Below are 13254 nucleotides of genomic sequence, written 5' to 3' on the forward strand. Positions count from 1 at the left end.
TGAACAATGAAGATAAAATGGAGTAGCTAAATGTTTGCCTTGAAATTGCAAAACAGTTTTTGCAGCTAAGATAACTAACAGACAAACTACGTCAAAACAGTCATTCCTTAAGATCCATACATTCTTGTCGTAGTACGTTTATTTATTTAATTTGTTGACACCAGTAAAACTTTGTTTTACCTGTAAGTGTTTCACATGACTGGTCCCTGACCTGTGTTTACCTCCCCACCCATTAGTTTACCTTCACTCATGTGTGTCCCAGCCTTTGTGTGTGTGTGTAGTGTAGAGTTACGGGGCAGTGGAGCAGCATTCACAGTTAATAATCAGCCTGCTGCCGTCTTTTTATAGACGGCTATAAAAGCTCAGCAGCACTCAGAGCCGTTCAATCAGTCTGACGCCAGAGAGCGCAGCGCGTGGAAGCAGTTACACATTGTGAAAGACTTTATTTTCTCAAGTATAACATGGATCAAGTGATCAAGTGGTGGCATGATTCACCAGTTCAAGACTTTAGGAAAATACATTTGAGGTTTTCATCTGGGATTAAAGCACTGGAATTTATCAGTGACTCGATTCATTTATATGAAGAATAAATCATTAAATCTTAACACAAAAAAACTGACAGACTTAAAAACTGAAATCCATCTCTTGACACATTTACTCTGAGGAGAATAATAGATCAAAAACATTTTGGATGCCGTCTATGGCCACAAGAGGGTACCGTTTGCCCTCATGCTTTAAAACTTAAACTTTTCAAAACTCTTAACCTAAAACAAAGTTTTGTTCAAATTTAGATGATTTTGAATCACTAGTATTTTGACGGTATCCATACGTGTCCTCCACCCTATACTGTATTTATCTATTTCACACAACAGTACCACACAACAGTACCGACATTACAGAACTTACCAAAACTAGTTCCTGTGGGCAGACACATTAACAAGGCTGGGCCTATAAGCCCTCAAACTGACAAACACACGTAAACCACAACATGACCTTTGACCTTCAAAAGGCTGAAGATGTCTCTTAGAGAAGTGTGTGTTTAACATTGAAAGATACACACTTTGGTTTGAGTTTCTTTGTTACAGATCTAGTTGTGATGCTTTTGCAAGACCACACACACACTCACACACGCTTGTACTTGTATCTACAAAAACTGCCATGGGAACACATGACGCTGTCAACACACAATGCCTATTATTTGAGTGAAGTTTTGGAACACACACCAATGCAAATACAGGAGAAGTCTTCCTTCTACTCCGTACTCTGAATTTACATAAAGCGAGCCCTGAAATGTTCATCGAAAAACACTGATAGTGACTGGAAGTACTTCAAACATTAAGAACGAGTATCTGGATACTGATAAACACTATCACGGTAGCCAAGGAGTAGTATTACTTTAGAAGTTGTACTACAAAGGCATTTTAAAAGGATGTGATTGGCTTTGACTTGTGACCAATCGTACTCCAGTCACTGAGTACACCTGTTCAACTGCTTTTTAATGCAAATATTTATCAGCTAAACGCGTGGCAGCCATCCATGTAGCACAGTTTACCATGTAGGTCTGGTTCAGACTGAAGGGATTGATTGAAGTTTCTGTATCACGGCCTCCACAGCCCAGATTTGATCGACACCCATCATGTGATGTGATTGATTGATTCAAATCTGAAGCATTAAAGCAGTATTTCCCAAACTCTCTGTTGTTGAGAGAAATTAATTTGACCTCCTGCGTCCTCTAGCGTATCCCCTCTCCAAACATTGGAACCACTGCGTTAAATTAAAATGCAGCAAATTAATGACTATACGTTTCCATCACTGTACTTTTACCAGTAAATACTCAGAGTACATGCAGTGCAGACATTTCCCGCTGACTACGGATTATGAAACCTGCTTGTTTACATACTGAGACATTGTACTGCAGCTCACCTGGATCAGCTTTCCTGCTCCAGTCCCTACTATTCCTGGTAAACTCCTACTTTTCCTGCTCAACTGGTCTGGTACTTCCTCATGGTACAAACAGCCCTCCTGGTTAACCACAATAGTCCTGCTGTAGACACCAGAGCTAACATTAGCTACAACAGTCCTGGTACAGACACCAGAGCTAACGGTATCTACAACAGTCCTGGTACAGACACCAAAACTAACATTAGCCACAACAGTCCTGGTACAGACACTATAGCTAACGTTAGCCACTACAGTCCTGATGCAGCGTCGAGTCCATTAACATGCAGGACCATAAGTGTGAATGTTAGTGTGAATGGTTGTTTATGTGACCCTGGGATGGACCTGGAGAACTGTCCAAGGTGCAACCTTGGCCTCTCCCAATGACTGCTGGGCCGCGGCCTCCCTTGAGGTTGAAGTGGTAAAAGGTGAATGGTCCACATCAGGTTCCCAGAACCGTTGTTTCTGTTGTGAACATCTCTAATGTCTATTATCAACTTCTTTCAGCTCGACTCTGAGTGTTTTTGTTTTTAACATTCGCCTCAACATTAAACAATGTTCCTTTTGTAACTACGGCAGTGTAACCATGACAACAACACACAGGAATGTGGAAAAACAAGATGTGTAATAATATTCACACTCCAAAGAAAGACCAAGAGAGAGAGAGAGGGAAAAAGACGGAGGGCGAGGGAGACGTGTAGCCATGCCACAGATCACAACCCAGTCCATAAAGTCGGGTCGGAGTCACTTGACTCTTCGAATTTAGTACAGAATAATTAACAAAAAATAAAATATAAGACATGCCAAAGCAGTAACTGTTTAATTAATTGTTTTTTTGTTTTTGTTTTTTTTTACAACTCAGCCTTATTCTAGCATTTAATATATTCTATTGTTTTTATACGTCATTTACTTTGGTTTTATTATAATTGTATTACAGTTTTATCAGGGATGTCAGATAGTATCGGGCGGCCGTAAAAAAAATGTTCAGTTTGTTTTCCAATTAGAGCCTGTTTGGGCATTTACATAAATAAATATTGATACATTGAAATGTTGTTTACGATGTATTTTCAACAGAAGACAGATCTGGACTGCAAACTGGACAGTCAACATTTACACAGCTAGGATTTATTATTTAAAGGATAGTTTTTGAAGAATCACAGATATTTATCAGGTGGCAGTTACTAGAAGGGGAAAGTGGGATTGTCCAGGAAGAAAATGTGCACGCACACGCAAACACAAAAACATGCAAATCTCATGTAAATCAACGTAGCGAGCAGCCTTGTTTGTTACTTCAAATACTTCAAAAAAATACAATACAAGAAATGACGAGGCCGTTACTGTTTGTTTTTTTTTGTTCAGTTGTTGCTGGTTGTTGAAACTGGTAAACAAACACTGATGGTTTCCAGGTTAAAGGATTAAAACTCACAAAAGACAATGAGCCAAAACCTATTGTTTGGGACCAGTCAAGTCTTTTCATCTGTCCAGGTCCGAGTCCACCGTCCAGTCAATGCTGTGTCGTCAAAATAAACCACACACAGATCTGAGAGATAGGTCTGTGGATGTTGTTAATGACTAATCACTGTGTTTCTTTAGGTGAAGTAGAACTTTCCAGAAGGGATTTCTTTTAAAAATCACATTTACCCCCTGGGCCAGGGTGTTGGCTCATAACACATTTTAAATGAATAATGTTTGTGTGAAGTTGCATTTATTGCATTATAATGATTAATGTTACTGTGTTATTTAATTTATACTCATTAACCATTAACACTGACTTAAGAAGGTTTTTTCTCTCCACATTTGGAATCTAGTTTAATGGACAGTTACCCCACCCTTTACTCCGGGACTCCGTCTGCAAATGAAGCTTTCATGTTTGTCCTTTTGGGAATGTTGTTCTTTCTGAGGGAGAAACTCTTTGTTGTACTGATGCCGACACTCCTTGAGTCAACCTGTTAGCTTCTGCTGAACTCATTAAAGTTTGTTTGGAGACTCAAACAAACAAAGTGATAGTAAACATCAGTGAGGACAGTTTTGTCTGATGGTCAGATGCAGCTGATTGGACGTGACGGACCTGTGGAGATGATCCCACAAACTCTAACTTCAAGACAAACAACAAACTGTACTGCTCTTGTAGATTTGAGATGGAAAAGAGCTGAAAATACACAAATGTGTAAACTCTGACGATCAGAAGAAGTATTTACAAGAACACAATTAACTGGAGGTTTAAATGACAGAACCGCTGTGGAACAATTACGTACAGGACTATTTGTAAATTTGTTTGTTTGTGTAAGGCTTCTCTTTTCAAGCAGCTAATTTTCAAAATATTCTGTAGCAAAAAGTCACCCAGATGATCTACTACTATATCACAGAGATTTCAAAATCCTGCAACTATTTTTAGCACAAATTAAATATTATTAATATCCACAGAGGATACAGTTTAGAAAAAGAAAAGGTGTGGATGATGATAGCTAAATGAGGATAGCTAAGAGTTAGCAAAGGGTGCCTAAAATTGACAATGAAGGCCACTAAGTGTTTTATGGACTGTACAGTGCCCAAACAATTAGGTTTAAAAAAAGGAATTTAATTGAATTTAAATGAAGTTAAATGTTAGCATAAAAATATCTAAATGTTTGCAAAGAATCAACGTGGTTAAAACAAAAACCCAATTAGGAGTAAACAAATCAACACTAGCTCCCAAACAAGTCACACTCCAATTTGGTTTGGAATTATTTGTTTCCTCCACGATCAGTGCAACGCTCATTCACACCTCACATCAACGGTGCATTACTTGCCTCACCATCAGTTTTTGTGTTGCGTGTAAACCAGGCTGTTGCCTGCACACAAAACACACCAAAAACACACACACACACACACATCATCAAATAAAAACTGCAGTCAAGTCAGAGTGCAAGAGACATCCTCCTTGCTGCACAAACAAAGCTCTAAAAAAAAAAAAAAAAAAAAAAAACACCTGTCAAACTGGTCGTTTCAGGCAGAGAGGGATGGATGAGTAGGTGCAGCAGAGAGGAGGGAGGAAGGAAGGGAGTGGAGGAGGAACAATTGGAGACGGAGAGGAGAAACCAGCCTTTTAAAAGGCAGATTAACACGGGCAGAATCTTTCATTCTGAAGGAAATCACACACCTGTGCACACACACACACACACACACATTTTTTGGGGACTATGGCTTCGACCACGTCTGGTGATGTTCTGCCCACAGGTGGCAGGATCTTCACCTCCATTCCTGACATCTTCTTCATCCCAGAGTGGGTGAGTTAATTATACTGACACTGTCATTCCAGCTGTTGTCTAAATGTTAGCCTTGACCTTCCTGTCGCTACAGTTCAGCTAAGATGTTAAAGTGTAGATCAGAATCAACTAAAACAACCGTCAACATTAGATTAAAGATCACTGGAACTTATTAATGACAAAGTCAAAGTATTTTTTGTAGTAGTAGTTTTAAATGTCTCTAAAACTACCACTACACATTGGGTTTTTTTGTTGTTTTCCGCTACATTGTCATGCTGCACAAACCATATGCTTCCATGGCAATGGAGAAACTGTGACTTAAACAATGTTGGATAGAAACTTTTGTTAGTTATTTTGTGGCAACTAAAAGGAAAACCTGATTTCCACCTACAGCCTGGTGAAAAAGAGGTTGAGTTTCCCACTGAATTTCACACCAGGGGTGGGTTATAACAAATCTATGTCTGAATGATAGCAGACCACATTTCCAGTGTGTGTATATGTTGATCTGTACAGATGATAATCTGAGTGACACAGGTGGAAAAACAGCTTAAATTGCAGAAGGTGGTGTAAATCTAAACCAGTCATCAAGCTGCTGGCTCGGATCTTTTTCCCCTCGCTGCTGGGGAGTGGACTGTTTTTTTTATTTGCTATGAACTGATCTACAGGCTGAAGGAATGCAGAGGCAGATTCACAGTTTTCAACAGGTTTCATGTGTCGTACGCAACGTAAAAGCTACATAGTGGAAACATCCAAAATCCTAAAGGTTAGCTAAAGTATTGTGGAATAAATATCAAAATGTGGCCAAAGTAAGACTTTAATCGGACTGGCTTTTTTTTTTTTTTTTTTTTTGACCAATCAGGAGAAAGAGAGAGTGCAGGGTTTATAAAAGACAAGTAAATAGTAACAGATAGAGAAAGTGTGGCGTTTATAAAAGACAAGTAAATAGTAACAAAAGCCAATTATCTGGTTTACATGCAGTACTTTTGGCTGTGACACTGCTGTGGAATTTACTGCCTGAAGGCATGGATTTAACTTCAGTTATTGTAGGTGAACTCAGAAGGACTTTTATTGTGAAAAGGCCTTTTATAAAAGCCCTCTTTATCAGTGAATGACACGGGATTCAAACAATGGGACATTATGGAGTTTCTCATGATCTCAAACAAACAATCACTGAAAAACAAACCGCAGGTCACGACGGGCCTTTACTTCAAACAATTAGACAAAATCAAGTGCATGAATGAGGGAGGATTCATCTCTGAATTATTTCCTTATGGCACCACAATAAGGTGACGAAAAATATATTTAGGCGACTGTATAAAGGTAGGTCAAAAAGGTCTAAGACTTTTTTTAATCAATGTTTTTCTGTGACACCAGGTCACAGCCCACTCTGTCACCTGGTCCAAGGACCAAACTAAAGTACAGTTTTACAAAAAAAAAAAAAAAATCAAAGGATTGAAACCAATTCTAAGCAATCGCCACGCAAGGATAGCGCCACACCCTGGACAGTTCCATCACACAGGTAGAAGAACAACCATTCACACTCGCATTCACACCTTTCATTAGTGCAGGGTTAGGATATATTGTGTATAAGTGAGTGTGTGTATGGGAGTGTTGAAGGGTGAGTGAGAGAGAAAATTGGTTTAAAAAAAATGTGTTTTCTCTTTAGGTCTTCAATACTTAATGATTCACTTCTTTCCTGATACTTTTCGACTTCCACTTCTTGGCACAGTATATATTTCCACAGACCTCACTGCACCATTATGACTTCCACTTCTTGGCACAGTATTTCCACAGACCTCACTGCACCATTAGCAGTGGTTTTCACATTGCAGAGCTTCCTGCTTGGAGGATATTTCCTTCTTCAAGGAAATTCCTCCAAGCAGGTGTGAAGTCCTGGATCGACAGAGATAAGATTCCTCTGACGTTTGGTCCGTACTTTACAATGTTGTAGTTGAGACTTTTTGTCCGTACTTTACAATGTTGTAGTTGAGTGTTTAAATTAAAAACGTTTTAAAAAGTTAAAATCTTTTCTGTCAGAAATGAACTCCTCCTTTTCCTGTTTACTGACTTCTGTCACCACAGGGTACAGATTTCTCAACCTGCTGCTTGTTTGACTAATATTGACATACAGGCTTAGTGTTTTTAATGTAACAGCTCACAGTTCAAACGTGTTTATCCCAGAGTTCACTTCATGACAAACACAGCCGTTAAAAATATTATTCGTATTGTAAAAAAATTAGAAATCGATGCCTGCAAAACCAAAGCGTGACTGAAGTTTTCAGGTTCTACATGTTTATCAACCAGTGATCTCGACCAATCAGTGAACGACTTGTGAAGCACAACTAAGAATTTGCATTTCTTTAAAAGTGACATTAATACGGAAGCTTGAAATAAAACATTAGAGCCATGTGTTGATGTCACTTATCTCAGAAATATATTTAAATACTGGCTTCAACACAGTGTGCTTCTATGTAACTGTCCTGCCTGCGGTCCAGCTCTTCCTTGTACTATATAAAAGTCTGGAACTTCACAGACCACTGTGAACGACTTTTGATGCAGAAAAGGTCCACCACTGAAACGTCAAGTTACTACATTATGTCCAGTGTTCATATGTATGTCATGTTTTAAAGGAAATGTACAAACATTTCTAGAAATGAAACGGTTCAGTCTTCAGCATTCACAGTGAAACTCCAGTCTAACTGTCACTCCTCCGTTTGCCTGAGTTTTGGCCAGGATTATTGTTCCCTGAGAAATTTGCATGTACAAACTGATGATGTCTCGTTTAAACAATAATCTGTCCCAAGGGTTATATGAGAGTTGGAGCAATGGCATGGGCGTGGCACATTGTTTGCATGTGGAAAGAATATGTATTTTTTTTAAATACATATTTTATATATGTTATATTTATTTACTTATTGTATGTTCTCACAAGGCTTTTGTAGTCAAAGGAAAACTAAAGGTGTCCAGCAGGGGTAGCTCAATGCAGTTACAGCTATTTGGTCTAAGACTAAACTGCACTGATGTTTTGGAGGAAACAAAACCTCAGAGTCAGTCAAACAAGTTTTTTAGCAACTGAAACTTTTTGTTTTGGAGACTCAGCAGTAATTATGGCGCTGAGCGACAATGTTATCTGGTGCTGTACACTTCACCTGGTTTGGAAGAATTCTATAATACTTGGCTTCATGACAAAGGTGTATTACTCACAGTCAAACTCTTGAAGGCAGTGACAGTGCTGCATACGTTGAGGGTTAATTTTGTTGCGTTTTCCAGTCGTAGCTATCAACAAAAAAGAGAGAGAGGAAAAACAGTTTTTCCTAAAATTATATAGAACACAAAGAGAGAGAGAGAGGAAAAAAAGAGGAAATAAAATTAGAGGACAGTTTTTCCTAAAATTATATAGAACAAGAGAAGAAAAGGAGCAATGAAAACATTTTTGTGGGTGGGGTGTGTATTGGCTAGAATCTGGCGATACGATATGTATAATCGTACACGAGCAACGATACAACATATTGTGATATACTCAATACTATAGACATGACAACAATACAGTGTATCAATATTTTCCTACACCCCATTCGAATACAAATGTTTCGTGAAAATGTGAAAAATATTTGTGCGGCATCTTTCAATACATTAGATAAATATTCCTAAATATGTCCCATAATATACAACAGCTGAGTGACTTGAAGTATTTGATGTCATCGTGAGAAAATTCCCTCCTGCAGAAGCTGAGCGGCTTAAGATCTGAATAAGAACATGGAAGTGTTTGCTGCTCCTCCTCACCTGATACCTGAGGGCTGCAGGCTGCGTGGTTGATTCCTCACACCTGGAGCCAGTGTTTATGAACACACAAAGACTTGTTTCACAGCAGCTGTAAGAACAGAGAAGAGCATGTGTTACAATCAAACACGGAGACAACGGAGCTGGAACTGAATAAGCAGACGTGGAATGAGTTCATAAAAGTACAAACGTTCTTATTCCCGGTGTCTGCGGTCACAGATATATATGGGAGAAAGTCTTGTTGCACAGTTAAACAGTGAAGAACAAAGAAGTAGGAACATGTTTTGTCAGTCGACAAACACAGAGTTTGTGCTCGACTGTTTGACAGTAAATCTTATCAGCGAGCGGCGTTCTAATGAAATTCTAAAAAAAACTCTTTCAAGCTGAGTGTTTGACAAAGGTGGTGAAATACAGAAACCACACACACACACACACACACACATGCTGGTGTTTGTGTTTTGCAAGCACATGCCACTTCCCCTGGCTCCTTACATTAACCCTAATTCTAATCTTAATAATCTCTACCTCAAAAATCCTATCTGAAAACGCAGCAAATGACGGCCGATCTTACCTAAATGCTAACTGAAAACGCAGCAAATGACGGCCGATCAATATCGATGTATGACAACAGAATTTTGATTTAAATGAACGTATGATAAAAGTGCACCCTTCCCCCTGCAGGTGATTGGAGGTTTGGTGTGGATCCTGGTGGCATCGACCCGTGTGAACCCAGACAACCCTCAGGGTTGGGTGATGTTCGTGTCTGTCTTCTGCTTCGTCTTCACCACACTCTGGTTCTTCATATTCCTCTGTGGAGGCAATCAGAGCGGCGTCTGGCCCTCGTTGGTGTGTTTCTCCAACATTTGATGCTCAGTTTGATTTTACACAGTCGGTCAAGGACGACGTCCGTCCTCATGTTGTAAAAATTCTGACGTTCAACTCCTCTGCACTCACTGTCTCCCTCTGCAGGACGCTGGGTATCATTTTGTGGCTGCGGTTTTCTACCTCGGAGGGTCTGTGGCCTTGGCCATCGTCACCATTGAAAAAGCAGCTATTGTCAACATATTGTCCACAGCAGAAAGTCTTAAAATCTATCGGCTGGACATCGCTGCAGTGGTACGAAACTGAGCAATTTTTTTCAGCTGGGAATAGTGGGTAAAATCCACAGCTGTAGGTCCGTCTTCTTGGCGGTAACTAGGGCTGTGTATTGGCAAGAATCTGGTGATACGATACCTATCACCATACAGGAGCGACAATATTATATATTATATATATTGATATATTGCGATTTACCTGCCATGAAGACAATATGATATATTGCGATTTACCTGCCATGAATATTTGGCTGTTAATTGTCGTCAGTGCCGTGGAATATTGATACGGTATCATGAAGGAAGTTTCTTGATATTTCAGCATATCAATGTTTCCTTACACCCCCTAGTGGTAACCATTAACACCGTCATGACTCAGGTGATGTGTTTTCAGGTGATGTCCTACCTGGCCCTGCTTCTTTACTTCCTCCACGCCATTTTCTCTGCCATCCGATGGAAGAGGTCCTAAAACCACAACACCTGACCAAGAAAAACCAAGAGCGACAAAACGGAGACAAAATGAATCAACGAATCAACGGCTGAACTCCTGTTGGAATAAAAAAACAAAGAATGACATTTGTGGTTTTCATGAATTCAGCTCAGTGATAAGGAGTATGTTTTTTGTTTTTTTTTTCATCAATGCAGTAAAAAGTTGAATCAAATCATTAATGAAAAATGAGCAGTTGGTCAACATGAACACGGCAAGTTCTTTAGTACCGTTAATGACTTTTTACAATTGACATCATTGTCGTCTGATTTCAATTAGTGAGTCAGCAGATTTTTATATTTATACATTTGAAAAGGTAGTTAGAAATCAATGTGCCAAAATTATAGAAAGCAGATGTTTCTTCTTCTTTTCTTCCTTCACAGTAACTTCACCAGAACTTTATTGATAAAATGTTGATACTTGAGTTTTAAGGATCCCAAAACCTTACACAATTAAAAATAAATGAAAAAAATATATAAATTCCATAAAGATCACACTTTTTCAATAGTAGATAAATCGATCTTAGATGGCAAAAATAAATCAGTAAACTAAAGGTACATTTCTTTAATTAATGTTCACAATAAGTTAATAAGTTAATAACAAACCTTGCTCTTAGTTACCGTGGTCCACATCCCGCTGATGATTAATCCATTTTGGAGCTGATTCATTTCTCACAGCCTGTTTTTTTTTTTTAACATATTTACAATGATATTGTAATAGTACTTGTTGAAGACATCACTGTTCTCATCGAGTCCCCGGGAAATTTTAAATCTGTACATATTTAAAATTATTTCATTTTATTTCACACTATTCATTTCAAATTTTCAAATATTTTTTTCTTGTCGTTCACATGTTAAGGTTGAGCAACTCAACTTGTTACCTCGACACACAACGAGGCGTTTTATAACACCATTAAAATTTTATGTCATAAAAGTGTGGATGTTGTTGTTTTTTTTTAAATATCAGTCCGTTGGAGAAAAAAAAAACCTTTTGGGTACCTGTAAAAAAAATAATCTGCAGCAGATCCAGACTAGAGAGAGAGAGAGAGAGAGAGAGAGGGAGAGAGAGAGAGAGAGAGAGACCACAATCAAAGTACTGTTAGACAAACTTCTTCTCTCCTCTTTACTTCCCTTTTCCTTTCACCACATCCCCCCCCCTTCTCCTCTCCTCTCCTCCCCCCTCTCCTTACTTGTCCTCTCCTCTGTTTTCTCCTACATACGCTGCAGTTCTCTGCTCCACAGCTACAGCTCCTGGTTCTCAGCTGTTTGCCTTTTCTCCAGTCACCAGCTCACCTGGCCTCAGGTACTGAGAACTGGTGGGTGTGTCTGAGTCTTTGTGTTCAGAGCTGTTCGGGTGGAGGTATCTCTTACCCTAGACCGTGGCAGAACGGGTTTGTGCACTAACTGGGTATAAGGCTGAGAGACACCTGCTGCTGCCCCGTTAGTCCACAGGTGGAGCTGAGATGGCTGCGACCACTGCTCATTCAATGGGGAGTCTGCCCAGTGGACTGGGCATCTGCACCACAGCGCCGGATATTTTCTACCTGCCTGAACTGGTGAGTCTGCTGGGAAGAGGGGACGGAGCAGATGACCTTGAAAGAAAAGAAACGTTTTTTTATTAATGTGAAACAAAGCTTCAACTTATCGTCAGTTTAAATTCTTCTTATACTGATGATAAAAAACTCCTTCAATCTCTCAGTGTTCACTGAGAGATTGAAGGAGTTTTTTCAGTCTGTGTCAACTTTGTTTTTTTTTTTCTTGCAAAAGGTTGATCACGGTTTTGTTTTGTATCAAACATGTCCAAACTCAGGCATGTGGACCAATTATGGTCTTAGCGGGTTATTTTTCCACCAATTATTTCCGAATGGACTTTTGATTAATTTGAAAAAGTGTGTTTTATATTTGTTTCTGCGGCAGTACAATATTATAAATACACACACACACATATACATATGTAATTAGAATTTGATTATTTTGCCCAACATTTAAAATTTTTGTTTTTTGTTGTTATTCATTTAGATTTCTTTGCTTTGAAATTTTTTTGCTGTTTAAACCTTTACTGTAGTTTTTTGTTGTTATCCATTTAGATTTCTGGCCTACATCTACACATCTTTGGGCTAAACTATATATTTTGTTGTCATGTCATTTCAGCCTAGTTCTAAATTTTTTTTGCTGTTTAAACCTTTACTGTACTTGACTAAATTTTACATGTACTGTATGTGTTTCTGTTACTTGAGCAATTTTCCACCTAACTCTAGTATTTTTTATTTATTACATATATATACATACTTTACATACATAGTTTGTAGAATATTAAATTCTCTCCAGACTGATCTTGTGTTCCTCTTACTATCTTCTGCCTTAGATTCATTCAGTCCTATCAGGATCAGCTGAATATTTAGAAGAGAGTTCATGTTTTGCACATATGTCAATGGTTATAGATGTAGGCCTAATAGACCAACATCTAAAACCAAGTGCCAAGCGCTGCACACTACCGGTTCTTGCAGCAGTGGGCGATGACGTCCATGTTTTTCTTATAATGCAGGAGCAGGCTGCACCGTCTACCTCGTCTCATGTTTCACTCATATTGTACATGCGGTGGAGGAATTTGGCCAATTCTCTTTTGGAGGAACAGTGACAAAAGACAGAAACTGCTCGAGTAACCACTGGAGAAATAACCTCAGAGATGGAGGAGCTGCACGTTCACTTAGTTT

At 38.9% G+C, this 13254-nt stretch overlaps 1 protein-coding gene and 1 long non-coding RNA gene across 3 annotated transcripts; one reads left to right on the forward strand and one right to left on the reverse strand.

Moving 5' to 3' along the window:
• Positions 1-71: 71 nt before the first annotated feature.
• On the reverse strand, positions 72-9521 carry LOC103386864 (uncharacterized). Of its 2 annotated transcripts, XR_522348.3 has the most exons (4): positions 8967-9521; positions 8388-8459; positions 1924-2044; positions 72-1764 (listed from the first exon to the last, which is right to left on the reverse strand). It is a non-coding gene; the product is annotated as an uncharacterized LOC103386864 (long non-coding RNA). The 2 variants fall into 2 exon arrangements; XR_001760861.2 differs by having other exon boundaries at positions 72-2044.
• LOC103386862 (mal, T cell differentiation protein like) lies at positions 4927-11474 on the forward strand. Its single transcript, XM_008321287.3, has 4 exons — positions 4927-5204; positions 9645-9809; positions 9933-10079; positions 10449-11474. Exons 1-4 carry the CDS (start codon positions 5118-5120, stop codon positions 10521-10523), a joined length of 474 nt encoding a protein of 157 aa, XP_008319509.1. The 5' UTR covers positions 4927-5117; the 3' UTR covers positions 10524-11474.
• The last annotated feature ends 1780 nt before the right edge of the window (positions 11475-13254 follow it).

Source organism: Cynoglossus semilaevis, chromosome 12, assembly GCF_000523025.1.
Source record: "Cynoglossus semilaevis isolate Cse_v1.0 chromosome 12, Cse_v1.0, whole genome shotgun sequence".
Classification (NCBI taxonomy): domain Eukaryota; kingdom Metazoa; phylum Chordata; class Actinopteri; order Pleuronectiformes; family Cynoglossidae; genus Cynoglossus; species Cynoglossus semilaevis.